Source organism: Acartia tonsa, chromosome 9 (genome assembly GCF_053477335.1).
Source record: "Acartia tonsa isolate MP-2025a chromosome 9, ASM5347733v1, whole genome shotgun sequence".
Classification (NCBI taxonomy): Eukaryota; Metazoa; Arthropoda; class Copepoda; order Calanoida; family Acartiidae; genus Acartia; species Acartia tonsa.
This window is the reverse complement of record NC_137268.1, coordinates 10366387-10383368: the sequence shown is the minus strand read 5'-3', so window position 1 is coordinate 10383368 and position 16982 is coordinate 10366387. Positions and strand designations below refer to the sequence as shown.

General features: G+C 32.1%; 2 protein-coding genes across 7 annotated transcripts in view; both read left to right on the top strand.

The window, feature by feature from the left end:
• The window catches only part of Aps (diphosphoinositol polyphosphate phosphohydrolase 1 Aps), a 31798-nt gene extending 26276 nt beyond the window's left edge, over nucleotides 1-5522 (top strand). For 3 of the 5 annotated variants that reach the window (XM_080171786.1, XM_080171785.1, XM_080171784.1), the window contains 6 exons: nucleotides 961-1010; nucleotides 2168-2263; nucleotides 3448-3527; nucleotides 3994-4046; nucleotides 4439-4517; nucleotides 4810-5522. In XM_080171786.1, the coding sequence (XP_080027912.1) occupies nucleotides 961-1010; nucleotides 2168-2263; nucleotides 3448-3527; nucleotides 3994-4046; nucleotides 4439-4517; nucleotides 4810-4824 (373 nt within the window). In that variant the 3' untranslated portion in view covers nucleotides 4825-5522. The remainder of the gene's footprint in view (nucleotides 1-960; nucleotides 1011-2167; nucleotides 2264-3447; nucleotides 3528-3993; nucleotides 4047-4438; nucleotides 4518-4809) is intronic. The other 2 variants (XR_013882388.1, XR_013882387.1) reach the window with 2 other exon arrangements.
• Nucleotides 5523-8970: 3448 nt separating this feature from the next.
• Nucleotides 8971-14045, top strand: LOC145328190 (uncharacterized). Of its 2 annotated transcripts, none has more exons than XM_080171782.1 (5): nucleotides 8971-9458; nucleotides 10958-11035; nucleotides 11981-12058; nucleotides 12220-13033; nucleotides 13556-14045. In XM_080171782.1, exons 1-5 carry the CDS (start codon nucleotides 9439-9441, stop codon nucleotides 13838-13840), a joined length of 1275 nt encoding a protein of 424 aa, XP_080027908.1. In that variant the 5' UTR covers nucleotides 8971-9438; the 3' UTR covers nucleotides 13841-14045. The 2 variants fall into 2 exon arrangements, with proteins under 2 accessions (XP_080027908.1, XP_080027909.1); XM_080171783.1 differs by lacking the exon at nucleotides 8971-9458 and adding an exon at nucleotides 10189-10211.
• The last annotated feature ends 2937 nt before the right edge of the window (nucleotides 14046-16982 follow it).

Here is a 16982-nt window from a genome sequence, read left to right as displayed (position 1 = left end):
TAGAAACGCCCCTTAAGAGGAGTTGCCACGAAAGGGACTATACCCAAATTCTCTAATTAGACGGGTTAATTTAATTGCTCATCATTTGGTGGGAAGTACATCAATTTATTGTCAATTGTCTTATCCCTTAAGAGTGACTCCTGAAGAAAAGGTTGTCTTTGAAAAGGTTGATAATGAAATATATAGAATCTAAATTAAAATGATAGGTAGAAATTTCAAATAGTTTTGCATGCATTTGACATAATTATCCTTTTTATTATTTCTTTCATTTTGCCATCATGTACCCTATCACCTTTAAGATAAAACTGCAAAGTTCATAAAGTAAATGCAAACATCTCAACATTTGAAATTCTATCATGGCCGCCAAAAAACTTACCTATCTTCTTCATAATTAAAATCTTTTTTTGCTAAAGGACTTCAGGGAGCTGAGGGAGAGCACATTTAATTGTTATTACACTAGTCCCTAAAGGTTTATAATGACGTTTTCTTATTCGTTAGTTTAATAAATTAAGCGAATTTTAATGAATTTTTATTGTTGGTTCATTGTGTCCAAACGTTCCAACCACTAATTGTTATCTAAGAAGGGGTAATTATTTGTATCATTATTGCCGGGAAATACATCAATTTTTCGGCCACTGTCCTCCCTTTAGATCCCTTTTACGTAGGTGATAGTACACCCAATATTTACCAAGAATTAGCTATGTTTTCTTATTACTTAAGTTATCTATGATATATACATTATACATTATGTATGAAAGTTTGAAAAATACCAATTTATTGAAATGTTTAAGCTAAGAGGTTGACTCACAAACAAAATATGAATGGTAGGTCGTATTTTTTATTTAGCTTTGCTAGTATTGGAAGTACTTGTCCCTGTTTTTTTATGATGTCTGATCTACAATTGCAATAAGATCCTGTCATGAAGATGAAACATCCTATTTTGAATATTTTTGTATTTAGATCTGACCGAGAAGACGAGGTATTACTAGTCACAAGAAGAAATGGTCCAGGTGCGTTCGCTAGTTTTCTGGGGGGTGTCAACTTAGAGTTTGTCCCACTCTGCGTCAAACTAAAGGCGTTAAAAGTGTATTATTTTGCAACTTATGATTACTAAAATGAGATGGTCTTAGCATTAATACGTTGAAATTATTTTCCATGCACTGTTTTGGTTTGCATACAAAGATTATGAAATAGAATAAAGAATGTTGAAATTATGTCTTTGTATAGGTTTAAGTTAAGTGAAAGGTTGGTTTATTATTTAGTGAACTATCTCATATGACGTCTATTTGTGTTAGAAAATAAAGTAAATATTAATATGAATTTTTATCTTAACTAGACTAAACAATAAACAATATTTATCTGATCATAAAATTAGATAAACTCTTTACAAATAGCCTTTAATGCAGTGCTTTCAAGATTTAAAATAAATTTTCAAGTTTATTAATTATTTGTATTAAGGATAGCTCTTCGGGGAGAGTAAAACAAAAAATTATAAGATTAATTTTTCATATTGAATACCAGTTTTGTTAGCCTAAACCGTTGGCCCCTCGGGGCTGACATAACAGGTTTTAAATTCATAATTATTAATTTGAACATTCATGGAAAGCTGTCTATAATACGATATGATAAATAACTACCTATCAACGTACTTAGTTTTTTTTATAGGTTTGGTGTTTTTAGTCTGCAAATTTGTTTATCAGCATTTAAATCAATGTTTGTTTACGTATACAAGACTCACGTACTTTCCAGGATATTTTGCCAATAGACGCGTAATCAATCTTTTAACTCTAAATATTTAAAGTACTAATGCTAATTTGTTTTATTTTACTATTAAAAATAATACAAAAATAATGTATTACGTTAGTGACAGATTTTGGACTTGATTTTTTAAATGACAAACTTAGCAAAATATTGGATATTTGACTGTAAATTACACTGGTACCCAAAGTTTTAAAGCTAATCTTATTCGTTAGCTCAAAAACTTTGGGCACTTTGAATTTTTATTTGTTAGTTCCAAATTATCAGTATCCAAACCTATAAACCAACAATTGTGGGGTAATTTTGTGTATTATTCGTGTCAAATCTTATTTACTTTTAAAATCATAGTTGCAACGATTGTGACATTGTGTTAATTTTGACATTTTCATTAACTTATAAATCTTTTTAGGTTGGGTTATACCTGGAGGTAAAATCGAGGCACATGAACTCAGTAATCCATCAATATCTGCCATGAGAGAGGCCAGGGAGGAGGCTGGAGTTATAGGTACAGTAATAGATAGATAGACAGATAAACTGAGATAGATAGATAGATGGATTTAAAGAGCTATTAACCAGGTAGGGAAGGGACATTGGGCTGTTAATTACACCAGTTCTTAAAAGTTTTATGATAATGTTATCTTATTCGTTCACTTAAAATTTTTAGGGAATTTTATTGGATTTTGATTGTTGGGTCATTAAGTTTAGTGTCCAAGCGTTTCAACTACTAGGGGGGGGGGGGGGGGGAGTTCTGACACATTTGCGTAAACCTGGTGTATAGGCTTTATCTTTGGACTGAGAAGATAGGTTATTAGGGATAAAATCATTCTTATATGATGAATTTCCCCCAGATTTAAGATTTTTTGGATGGGTCTCCAGGTTCCGGAGCTCCAGGCCTCCAGGTGGTCTCTGAACAGGTAAAAATTAAAAATAAGATTTTTTTTGAAGAGTTAGAGGTTAACTTATAAAACAAAATATGCTTTTTTTGATTGTTATTCACATATTTGAAGAAAAACATACATATTTTGTCTCATAAGCTGACATCTAACTCTTTAAAAAAAAATTTTTTTTCATTTTTACCTGTACAGAGACCACCTGGAGGCCTGGAGCTCCGGAACCTGGAGGCCCATCCAAAAAAATCTTAAATCTGGGGGAAATACATCATATAAGAAAGATTTTATCCCTAATAACCTATCCTCTCAGTCCAAAGATAAAGCCTATACACCAGGTTTACGCAAATGTGTCAGAACTTCCCCCCCCCCCCCATTATAATTGAAGAAGGCGTTTTTTTGTGTATCATCATTAGGTAATGGTATGTACATCAATTTATCTGCCATTGTATTATCCCTGTTGATCACTAATTATTGCAGGAAGCTAATTGCTAGTTTTTAACCTCATCATTTATATTGCCCCCAAGGACTTCTGAAACAAAGGTCTCCCAAAAAGGTTGTTGGTTTATTTTGAATATCATCGCTAATTTCCGTCTGATTTTCAGTGTTATGGATAAGGTGTTATATGTAGTAATTGGATGTGTCGCTCCACTAGTAGTAGGATCTATGCGAGTCTGTCTGTACAAAAATATTTATTTAATTAAAATTTTGGCTTACCAAAAGAATATCCAAATTTCCGATTATGTAAACGAAACAGCATTAACTTAAAATGCATGATTTTACAATGAAAATTAATTTTAAGGGACCCTCGGCAGATTTCTTGGTGAATTTGAGAACAGTGATAGAGGACACAGAACTAGAGTATTTGTACTTTATGTCAAGGTAATTATAATTATCTATCTATATTATTATTAAATAGAGGACATAGAACTATATTATTTATACTTTATGTCAAGGTAATCATAATTATCTATCTATATTATTATTAAATAGAGGACATAGAACTATATTATTTATACTTAATATCAAGTTAATTATAATTATCTATCTATATTATTATTAAATAGGGGACATAGAACTAGAGTATTTGTACTTTATGTCAAGGTAATCAGAATTATCCATCTATATTATTATTAAATAGAGGACATAGAACTAGAGACTGAGTATTTGTACTTTATGTCAAGGTAATAATAATTATCCATCTATATTATTACTAAATAGAGGACATACAACTAGAGTATTTGTACTTTATGTCAAGGTAATAATAATTATCTATCTATATTATTACTAAACATCATAAAAACTCAAATAAGTATTGAAAGAAAAATGTTATTTTCTTTTTATTTAGGAGCTGGAGTTAGATTGGGCCGAATCTGAGGGCAGATCAAGATCATGGTTCAGGTAGGTTTCATATTTAATATATTCAAAACTACATGGTAGAAATTAATACATTTCCAAATAAGAGACATCATTTTAATTACCAGACCACTTGACTTAGGTAGTCATTTTTGTCTAAACCTGGTCTAAAAATAAATAATTTATTTTAACTAATATTGAAAGATAGTTTTATTATATAAAGTAGTAAGGTTTTTTAGTTTGTCTGTCAAGATCACGGGATAGTATTAGGCTATTTGATATTATAATGTAAGTCTTGAGAAGGTTTTTAGGTTTCTGTTCCATATCTCAAACTTGGAAAACAAATTCAAAATTGTTCTACTTACTAATCTATGCTCATTCTCAAAGAAAGAAGGACACCTGACATAAAATAAACTAACATATATTCTCTATTTTAGTATTGAAGAGGCTCAAAGACTCTTGCGGATAAATAAACCCATACATTCCTCATACCTCGACAAGCTTAAGCTTTCAAAGGTAAATATATGAGGTTTCAGGATACATAAATTTTGGATCAAATTCGTCAGAAATAAACAAGGATATTATCATCTAATACTAGCTCAACTTCTATGCAACAAAAATTAAAGTTAACTCGGTAAATTCTTTTATTTCCTTTCGCCCTTGTTTATCCTATTTATTACATTTAAATCGAAAATTAAACTAATTGAATAATCATTATGTGTAAAGTTGCTCTGCTATATTTACACTTGACTCTAAATCAAATGAAAGCAAAATAGCATCAAATAATGTTTATTATCTTATTTTTCAGGGAGCCCCGAAGTGATTGGAAAAAAAGATTTCTACTCATCAAAACATTTTTTATAATTAATGTATTAAAAAAAAGAATATAATACAAGATCATGATATTGTACAGTAAGGTACTTCTGTTACTGTACAGTGTACGTACATTGTTCATTATTAAAATGTATATTATATTCACATCTATAATATAATGGTTATTACAATAATTAATTTTTATAATTTATATTTTCTCTTAAATAAGAAACAGTTCATTTATTTATAGAATAAAGTATACAGAATATAAAACTAAAATTTGTCATTTGACCAGGAATAGAGTTATAGGCCAATAGAAAAAAAACGAAAAATCTTAATTATAATAAAAGTTCTGTATTCTTTTTTCTAATTGATGTTTGTTAATTAAAATAGTGTAGGAAATTAAAGTATTCTTTTCTCCTTAAGCGACTATTCTACTTTTTAACAATCTTGAAATCTTATTTTAAAATAGATCATTTAATTATAGAAATACTTCTTCCTTTAGATCGTTTACTGATTTATAATAAATTTCTTATCAATATTAAGAATATTTGTTTACAGAAAAATGAATAGTAGAATAGCCACTCAAGTAAACAGAAATACTTTCATATCCCACACTAAATAGATAGATATCATTCGTTCATTAATTCTAGTAGCGCTCAGCTACTCTTGTTGTAATTCATTCAGCAAACAACCTGGAGGTTTCAAGTACAGTTTACTTAATGATTTATAAACTTAAATTTATAAAGTATTGTCAAACATATTTTTAATTGAAAAAACTCACAATATACCATTTTATAAAGTCTAAGCCAATTCTTAAAAATGTATAACTTAGGCCAAACATTTCTAATTGTTAGTCTTTTTTTTGTAAAAGTTATCTAGTCCGAAAATTTTGACAATATTTTATAAATACTTTATTATATTATCTTGCTTGATATTTTTAGCTTTAATTTATTTCTTAATAAAAATTTAAAATGTATAAACGAATCCATAAAGCTAAATCTTTCTAGTGATTAAAGTTGTGAATTTACAGAATTTTGTAAGACATATATGATTTGTTAAACTTGTTAAAATAAATTAAATAGCATATCAAATTCAAAAAAACAACTTCAAACCTCACTTCTCATGATTCTAAATTTCAAAGTAAATCAAATTAGATGTAAAATTTCGCAATTTTTTATTCGAGAAGCTACCCTATATTTCAAATGTCCGTCTGTCAAAATCTTTTTTGGAAAAGCCGTGTTTTTCTCACCTGCTATTTAAGATAGATATATTTTATCAATAATCATTCTGTTTGTTTTTCACCAGCGTTTCGGAGCCGGAGCCGGGAGCCGTGGAGCCGCAATATTTTTGGTGGAGCCAAATTAGTTCAAAATGATTTTTTAAAGTAATATTATAATTTGGCAACGGTCTATTTCTATATAATAAACTGAAAAACAGATACGGCTCCGCGGAGCCGGAGCCGCATCAAAATTAAACGGCTCCGACACGCTGTTTTTCACATTGACTGTATGTTGGTAATGAGAGACATGAAGTTACGTTGAGAAAATTGGTAATATCCTCTTAAAAATTATTTTTCAATTTTGAAAATTTTAGTGTTTAGAAACTTGTGACTAATGCTTTGCTACTTATGGATTTTGTTAACATTGTTTGGTACATTTTATATCAAGAGGTTAAATCTTTTGATAACTGGATGAAAGTATGTTGAAATCTTTAAAACACCTACCCAGGGGTGTATATTCTGCACAAGATTTATTTTTTTTTCCCCTGCTACAAATTTTTTTTATTTTTTTTCCCTCCTAGTTTTTTCTTACCAAGTAGGGGGGGGAAATGGAAAAATATTTAAAGAACTCAATATTTTATTTATTTTATTCCTCCTACCACATATATTTTTCACCAAGGAGGGGGGGAAATGGAAAAAATGTTTTCAGTTTTATTAATTTTTACATTTTTTTTCCCTCCAACCACTTATTTTTTATTTCCCCCCCCCCCCCTTGAGCAGGGGATCCCATGTAGAATATACACCCCTGCACCTACCACAGTTCTTATATACTACTATAGTTCTTGTAACTTTTACAGAATTCGGTACTTTTGTTTAATTGACATGTCTGTTAACCTGTGAATCAAATGGACCAAAGTTTGGCATCACATTATATAGATGAGATTCTTTAGGTTTTTTCTTACATGAACTATATAGAACCATTGTCTAATGGTTTCACCTCAATTTTTACAACAAAAAAATGTTGAATCATGAGAAATTTACATTCCTTAAATTGATATTTGCTTTTCTAAAATTAACTTGAAACATGCCGTGTTTATATATAAATTTATGTATTGTTAAAATAAATTATTTCTTATTCTAGCCGCCGTTCTCATAAAGTTTAATTTATAAATTGTTCAAAAAAAATATTAATAAATGTAATATTTAATACTAACTAAAAGTGTTTATTTTTGAAAACTAAATAATATTTACAAACCTACTTTAATTATATAAAACTACAGCCCTAAAATTTTTAATGTTTTCTTCAACGCTGTGTGAAGCTCAGACGATTGTAGAATAAATCACTAATGCCTAACGCCCTGAGTTTTATCAAGTATTCTGCGACCCTGTATGAAGCTAAGGCGACATTAGACCGAAGATCCCAATCTTATAGCCCGCTTTTTACATGTATTTTAAAATCCTCAGTGTAGCAAAGACGACCTTGGACAAACTCACTACTGATGCATGAAGCCCTGAGGTTTATAGTTAAGATCAGCGTTGCGGAGCCGTTTGATTTTGGTGCTGCTCCGGTTTCGGCTTCGCAGAGCCGTCTGTGATGATGGCGGCTCCGGCTCCGACCTAAAATCGGAGCAGCTTATTGTAACAGTTACAAGCCTTTTTCACTCTGCAGGGGGAGCATTGGCCGCTGACAATTTGTCTGTGTTTCTGTAACAATGTGGCTTTTTTATGGACATGGGATAGGGTTGTCAGCCCAAAGCCCTATGATGTAAAGCGTCCAATTGCCCATCAGACAACCAACCCTTTGATTGCACGACCTTTGTCTGAGAAGTCCTAAAGGTGCATGGTAGTGAGTTGCGCCTGTTTTGGGCTAAGGCATTCCTCCTACTCTAACTATTTATGTCGCGCACCTGACACAGCAGCAGTAGAGACCATTTTTAATGTCTTTAGTTATAACGCGGTGTCGGTCCGAGATTCTAACCTATCACCCTATCCTCCGGCAAAATGAAAAGGTGTCACAGCCCTACACCACTTTACCCCCCCCCCCCCCCCTGAAAAGTTACTTCACTCCTTAACAGCTAATTTGGGTGTCAAGGTAAATAATCAAACCATCCTTAATTTTCAGATAGATGTGAACAAAATTTGGATATTTGAGAGAAAACGAAGTAGCTGGTTTCTTCGTATTTTCGAAGTAGCATTTCTCCTATTTCTAGTCTCTGCGGTACCAATTTCCTAACCCTGTTTAAACATCAAAATTTACCTAACCTATCAAAAGCTAATTCGTTTTCTTTCCATGATCCAATTTTTTTAAGTATGGGGTGTAGTACCCCCTTGAAATTAATTTCAAGGGGGTACTACAAATTTGTATTTTACCCCTTAATGTTGTCAGTACAACATCTTTATTACACTTCCTCGATTTGGGTTAAAAGGGGGTGCGTTTCACCCCCTGGCACATCCCTGTTCACGCCACTGGTGCTAACTATTAAAATTGTCGGTCCTTTCGTCCTCCAAAAGCAAATTTTCAATTATTAATTTTGTAAAAATTAACAACAACAAAAATCTCAAATCCTTGTTTGTATAAGAGAAAGAGAGTTTGAATTTGTACACTTTTCAAGCCTTGTAGGCATGCAGACATTTTAGGCCGTGTCATGCGGACTAAATATAAGAAAAAGGACGCACGTTTAAAATCATGTGCTGTTGGGAAACCAAAAAATTACATTCATATGCCAAAATACTAACTTTTTATATATTAATAGTAAATTAAATCAGATAATTTTTAAAAACGATTAGGTTTGACATAAAAAATCATGTTTTGACATGAATATTTATTCACCTTTTGAGGCAATAAAGTATAAAAGGCATACGTGAGATTTTTAAAGCTTTAGTTCCGTCACAAATCCTCCTTTCTACTAATAATAATATTCAGAACACAGGAGAAAAACTTTGATCTTTGCTTTACATGTTCTGAAGTTTTTCTGAAATGCATAGCTGAAACCTTCAGAACACTCTTAATACAATATTATTACTATCGTCATTGTTCTGAAGATTAAGTGAGGTTGTCTGCTAGAGAAAACATTTTGTTCCCGAATTTTTTTGATACAAATTTTATTTTTTAAAATAATTTTTCTTATTTTGTATGAATGACATAAAGTTTTTGATAAAAATTTTGCATTTTGAAAATCCTAAAAAAGTCAGCTTTGTGTATAAAATACTGCATAAAAGAGATAAATTCCGTACAACAATGAATTGACAGCAAGAAGAGAAAGACTTATCTTGCATGCAAGCTGCTTTGCTTTAGTCCAACTTTGACCTAACCAAAACACAGTGGTTAACAGGAACCAACAAAGAAATTGAAATTTAAAATTTTTGTGATAGTAAAACAGATAATATTGTGATATAGAAAAGATGGATTTTGACATGCAAAGGTGGGTTTTTTCATTTAGAATATTTGTTTATTTACTTTTATTTATAATATACATACTTTTCTCTTTAAAAAAAAGAAAATACAGTAAAGAAAACAGTTAAGATTTGAATAAAAAAAACATAATATACCTATCCGCTAGATATTAAAGCTTTTATCCAGTAATAGGTACGTGGTTCTTAAAATAATTTCAAAAAACAATTTTGTGGTGTGTACGTGCATTTGATAATGTTTGTAATTGTAATTTTCCCATTTAGAACGTGTTATTTTATATTTAGCTCTTCTAATATTTTGTTATTCTTGCTTTAGAGGTTTTTAAACATTTTCTCTATAGGTCCTCTTAGCAATACTTAATTAATTATTTCTATCATATGGTTCGGTATAGTAAATATAGGTCCTACGACAAATGCAGGAGTCCCAAACGTCGTCGGAGTGGACACTTAACCTAACCTAATCTATTTTAGACCATAGGTTTTTTAAATGCCTAACCCCTGCGGGGGGGCTTATTTGTTCATTCATATCTTAACCTAACCTAATCTGTATAAAAATACTTAATAAAACACTCTTGCGTTTGTCCACTCCGACGTTAGGGACTCCTGCGTTTGTCCTGGAACCTAAATATATAAATATCTTTCATTGCCTACTCCTTTCTCGTGTGCAACACGCTCAAATTAACGTGACATATACAAGTAAGAACTAAACAACCATAAAATCATGTATTTTTTAATTAAGTGGGCGGAGAATTTCAAATGAGCACGTATGCCACTTTATTTTCATAAATAATGTACTATTAATTACCCCTATTAGAAAGAGAGGGGTAGGTTTCTGGTAGAATCCGTAAAAGTGTGTTTTTTAAGGCTTAAAAATAGTAGTAAAACGATAATATTCACTAAATATGTGTATTTCTTATTGAAAAGAACTTTAGAGACAAAATTTTTTTTAAAAGTTAACATAGATTTTTATCGTTCTTACTACTGTTTTTAACTTATAACACATAACCTTTACGGATTTTACCAGAAACCTACCCCTCTTTTCTTATCCTTATATTAAAGTAACAGGATCTCAGCTGTTTCTCTCTATTGAAGGATCTCGCAAACTGCCGAACCGATATGGTTCTCCTTTACAGGACAACCTCTCATAGGTCATGGGGAGATTTATAACTATTTTACTACTACCACCCTCAGAGGTGAAATCGCCCCCCCCCCCCCTAAAAAAAAATAAAATAAAATTCTTTTAACTTTAAAATAAAAAATGCTATATCTATAGGTACACCTACAATTAATATAGAGTTGGACCGGATATCCGGCTGATTTCTAATGCCAGATATCTGGCCAACGTTCGATATCCGGCAAATTACCGGATATCCGGCGTCAAAAATCAGCCGGATATCATGTGACCGGATAGTTTTATATCCGGTATCCGGCCGGATATTGAAAATGACCGGATAACCGGCCAGACCGGATATCCCACCCAACCCTAAATTAATATTTATGTCTTGTTTAGATGTTCTCGCATTGTTTGGCCAGAAAGTTTGCTGAAGGGTATTGAGTATTGGCTCTCTGTTACCACCATCAAAAATAGGTATTTAATTTTAATTCCTATATAAAAGTAACAGGATGTCCGTCATTCTGTGTCTTAAGATCTTGATCCATTAAAGTGAAGCTTCTTGTATGTCTATGTCCAGGAATGTCTAGAACTATTTAGAGGGGGGGGGGGGAATAGCCCCTGTAAAAAATCCACTCCCCCCCGAAAAAAGGGCGATATCATATTAAATTTTTCTTTGCAACACTAAAATTAAACAAGGTCGGGGGTCGACTGTCCCCTCCCCCTCGACTGCTAGTGCCTCTAGGATCGTTTCCGCCTGTAATTAGACAAAAGGATAATGCAAACATTTAATTTACACTTTTTTCTCCAGACTCAGATCAATATAAGCAAGTTAAACGAAAATGTTTTTAAAAGCGATGCTTTTCTATAATAAGGGTCGGTCCGTCCGTCCGCCCGAGATAGTTAGCTTTTATTAGTTAATTTAGGCATGTTAGAATTGTCCTATCGATTTCAAACTTTGCATGGTGGTTCCTGTAGTAGTTAAGTTCGATTTAGAAAGCGTAGCAACTCTATAATCGTTACTAGAATGTCCGTACGTCCATTTTAAACATGTTGATTTTTTTACTTTTTTTACAATGTTTATGTGATAAAATCATCCGATTGATCTGATTTTTTGATTACTGATTCCTATTACAATAAGGTACAATATTATGAGCGAAGCATCTCTATAATCAAGTATTAAAATGTCAGTATGTCCTTAAACAGAATTATGTATTTAAGAAGTTTTGCAACTTTACGTATAATTTTGTCAAACCTTATATTTTCATATTTTGTATATTCAGTTCAGTTAAAGTTAATGTTTGTCTGTCATATCGTTTCAGAGCTTCGCTTTTATGGATGTTGTCATCCTTGTTTAACTTTAAAAATTACATCAGTCTACTAAAAAAACTTTTAAAGTTTTTAATAGTGTTTTAATTTCAGTTCTCCCCCAGTTTTTAAGCTTCCTGCCATCCTAGCATCCTCTGACAATCAGACTTGGCTTGCCACCAGAAAATCACAGTGAGTTTTCAATCTTACCGTTTATGTAAAAACATTTAGCATATCTTCTACAAGTTACAATTCAATGTTATTCGATAAAATGACAGAAATTAAACTCGTCATTTCTTTCATCCTGTTAATTAATCGAATACCTACCTATTATAAAGTTAATATTCTTTTAGAAAACAACAAAAAGAAGTTTTCTCTTACTCCGAGTGGCTGACTCCCAGAAAGTCTGATGAACCAACAAATGAAAACAGCCGAGTACCAAGCCTGGCCCAACACACATTCACCTGGAACAGCCAGAAACAGTCCCACACTGATGACCAGCCCATGACTGATGTCAAAGAATCTAGAAAATCCAGCTATAATGACATCTGGCTGCGTTCTAATAGCGCTACAGCAGTACATGAGTACAGCAACTTTAAATTTATGTATAATAACAAGAATGATGACACTAGCAAGTGGTTAGCTAAGTCATCTCAACAAAAGTGGTCACCAAAAAGACAAAAGTTGGAGAATTCAATTAACATCAGCTGGACCGCTGACGGCAGTGCCAGTCTTTTTGGCAGCTCAACTGCAAACACTTTCAGCTCTGCATCATCAACTGTCAGTAAATCAGCTTCACCAGCCACTCTCCCAATGGACACCGCAACAGCTGATCCGATTAAAAATGCCATTTTGTCTTCCTGGCTCAACGTGGCCACAACATCAACCATTAAAACACCAGCCAAGCCTATGCAAGAGGATTTTGTAGAAAATGCGCCAATTAAAGAAATGCAGGTTGATCCTATTAGGGAGGAGCAAAAGAAATTAGACATCTTGGGATGGATTAATACAGTCAAGCCAGAAGATACTGAAATACCGGAAGATAAACAATCCAGCATTGATATCACCGAAGCAGATATTGTTGGTGATGACTGTTGGTTGCTGAAGTCAAGTGATACTATGATTGATCCGGTTGACGCTGTTAGAAATGGTTTTAAGACACTGCAGGTAACTTATATATTTTTTTTAATGGCAAAGCTACATTGCTTTACAGTTGAGTATGTCTTTGCGTAGTAAATACCTAGATAACTTCTATCAACAATGAAGACTTGACGATATTATTCCAGTAAAATCTACTATAGGTACTCTTTTATCACTTTTTTATTATTACCTACTAAAATTTATATTTTTGTTTTTCAATAGTATTGCATTGGATTTTGAAAGGTAAAATGCATATAATGCATATATAGAGGTAGTAAATGTAAAGTAGATATACATATCATAAAGCTTGTATCCTATGTTTTAATTGCTTATATTTATTTAACACGTCATCTATACCTAGTAGAAATTTGAATACATTTTTAAATCAATGTGCTAAGGTTATCTCAAAGAAAAGGTCTAAGAAATGATTTTAGAGGTCTCGTAGAAGATATATTTATATTTAAAGATGTAGAATTTTTAAAAGATACCTAGGAAATTTCCTATTTTAAAGAAGTCCTTAAAAAAAAAAAATATCTATCTGTTTTTTAGGTTGCAGATTGTAATATTCCTAAGCAGACAACAATCCAAAATAGTGCCCCCAACTCCAAGTTACTGTCAGAATGGCTATCAACCACCTCCACAACCCGCCAAACTCCAGTTTTGTCCCCACTCCACGCAGCAGGACTTCGTGACCGCCTGGCCCCAGAAAAGCACTCCGTGAGTTCAGATGCAGGCACCGAGGACAAGTCCTGGATCCTCTGCTCGGAAACCTCCGTAGCCAGCAGCAGCAGCAGCTCTAGATCTAGCAGCTGCGAGGATATTATCATGATGTAATTGAACACCTTAGCCGTTTTTTCATACCTACACACAAGTGCATAATATGAATAACTAAGAAATAACATTAGAAAACTAAACTAGCTCCTACTCTTAAAGATTAATGCGAAGATAGTGTTATTAATCTTTGGGTATAACAAAACTGGTTAAAATCTTATATTTTTTATTTTAATATCCCCAGAAAGCTGTCTCTAATAAGATGCGATTTTTTAAAAATTTTTGAATGTTTTAATTGAAGGACAGTTATGTAAAGAAAATGTTTGCTAATTTAAGAGGAAAAGATAAGAATATTTACTCAAATGTAATGCTTCATACTTAGGTAAGCAAATCTGCAAAATTTATTTTTTGCTAATAGAATTTTCCTAAATTAAATTAAAGTTATAGAATAATAATGATGAAGCCTACAAATGCTTTTTAAAATAAAATATCTGTTAAATCCTAAGCTAAACTCTGTATTGTCCGGATGTTTTTAAAATGAAAGGGGTAGTTTCACGAAATGCATTTGAACTTAATTTAGTGGTAGAAAATTGAAATTCTTTCAAATATATGCCATATAAATGTAGTTTAACCATTTAACCAGGATAAAATATGCGGTTCATTAAATTAAGTTCAAATGCATTTCGTGAAACTACCCCTTTAATTGATATCAACATCCACGGCGGCCGGCAATCCGAAACCCTTTTCACATATTTTTACTAAAAATCCTTAAGAGGTTAAGATAATACAAAATTATTAAAAAAAAAGATTGTCAAATTGCTGAAGTATGAAATGATAATTTTTAAAAGCGAAGCTTTTCTATAATTAGGGTCGGTCCGTCCGTCCGTACGTCCGTACGTCCGTCCGTCCGTCCGTCCGTACGTCCGTAACGGATAGCTTTTTTCGTTAATTTAGGCATGTTAGAATTGTCCTATCGATTTCAAATTTTGCATGGTGATTCCTTTAATAGTTAGGTACGATTTAGAAAGCGTAGCAACTCTATAATCATCACCAAAATGTCCGTACGTCCATTTTAAACATGTTGATTTTTTTACTTTTTTAACAACAAATTTTTATGTGATCTAATCATCCGATTGATCTGATTTTTGGTATATTGATTCCTGGGACAACAAAGTATAATGTAATAAGCGAAGCAACTCTATAATCAAGTCCTAGAAATGTAAGTATGTCCATAAACATTATCCTGAATCAAGCAGTTTTTCAACACATTTTACTTACAATTTTGCTTTGACTCTTATATATTTATATTATGATTATTCAGTTCTGACACTATATAAGTGTTAATGTCCGTTTGTCCTACTGTTTAAGTGCTTCGCTTTTATGGATGTTGTCATCCTTGTTTTGTAACAAAATAATTGTAAAATGAAATTGAAATTCTTTCTAAACTTTCAACTACACACAAAGTACATTGATAAAATATTAATTACACAAATATTTTACAAGTTTCTATCCTAAATAGCCAAAAGAATTTTTTTCTCATAGAACTATCCCTTTTTAAAAGAAAAGTTGTGCATGTGTTAAATACAATATTTAATGGCTATGTTTAAGTTAATTAATACAATTTAATCAAATGTTTGTTATACCTGTATCCTACCAATCAAATGACATTTATACATTATTTTTTCATGTTTCTAGTAGACCTATATTTAATCTTATTTTAATCATATTATCTTCTAAATTATATTATATTTTTGCATATTAGCGGAAAATAAATTTATGCTTTTCAAATATTTGTTTTTTTTTCATTTTAAAAATCTAATTTTTACATATTCTTATGTTATTCATTACATACCAGCAATCTTATTTTGGGTGCTACGCCATTAGTTTTAAATAATTTTGAATGAGAAAATAAGGGCGGGGGGGAGTTTTGACACATTTGCGTAGATGTTGAGTTTCAGAAACCGATTGTAATTTTTTCTTCAAATATGTTAAAAAATGTCTAAAACTTATAAATTTTCAATCCTTTACACTTACCTCTAACTCTTCAATTAAGAAATTTGATTTTTACCTGTCCAGAGATGACCTGGAGGCCTGCAGCACCTGAACCGATTGTAATTTTTTCTTCAAATATGTAAATAATATCCAAAAAGATGCTTATGTTGTTTTTTAATCTTGCCTCTTATTCTTCAAATAAGAAATTTTGATTTTTTACCTGTTAGTGTTCAGGCCTGCAGCTCCTGAACCTGGAGGCCTATCCAAAAAATCTTAAAACTTAGATAATAGTTATTTCTCGTATCGTATTATAAACGGCTTTCCGCGGATATAGAATGTACAATTTTAAGATTAAAACTAGTTTTTTTAGCCCTCTAGACCAAAGATACTACAAAGCCTATACTAACCGTTTACGCAACTGTGTTAAAACTTACCCTTACCCCAACTTTTGGTATCTCTAATAAAAGAAAACGGCGGCGGGACCACCATTTTCCGAAGCCGCTATAGAATTGGCAGTGATAGCAATAGGAGTAAATTTTTATGTAACAAGGATGACAACTTCCATAAAAGCAAAGCTCTGAAATGGAAGGACAAACGCACATTAACACTTGTAGAGTGTCAGAAATTAAGTAAAGGGCAGTTGCAACGAAATGCAATTTAGTGTCTAATAGTTTAAACTACACTAGCGGCTACGCCCCTAGAGGCCTCTAGTGGCACTTTAAATGTTTCAGGTTTAAAAAAAAATAATGCAACCTTGCAATGTTTCGAAGGAGTCTCTATCAATATTCTACGATACTTTGCAATGTTACGTAGGAGTCTCTATTAGAGAGAAAAAATTTTAGATTTATTGTGATTTCTCCTGGGCGGGTGGTGGTACCCTCCCCCAAAATAGTTAAAAACCTTCCCGGGAACTATGAGAAGGTACCCTGTTAAGGAGAACCCGATCGGTTCAGCGGTTAGCGAGATCCTTCGGTACAAACACACACATACACATCCTGTTACTTTAGTATAAGGATTTATAAGGCATACATTTAAAATGTTCCAGAAAACCCTAAAAAAGGAAAAAAATCTAATTTTGATGAAATTTTAATCATTTGTATTTGCTGGCATCCTGGCGGGCACAGGATGTCAGCAAACCTGGCAGGGTTATACAGGTAATTTTTTTTTACTTAAGAGACTCTTCGCTTAAAATATTGTATGTAGTTCTCCTAGC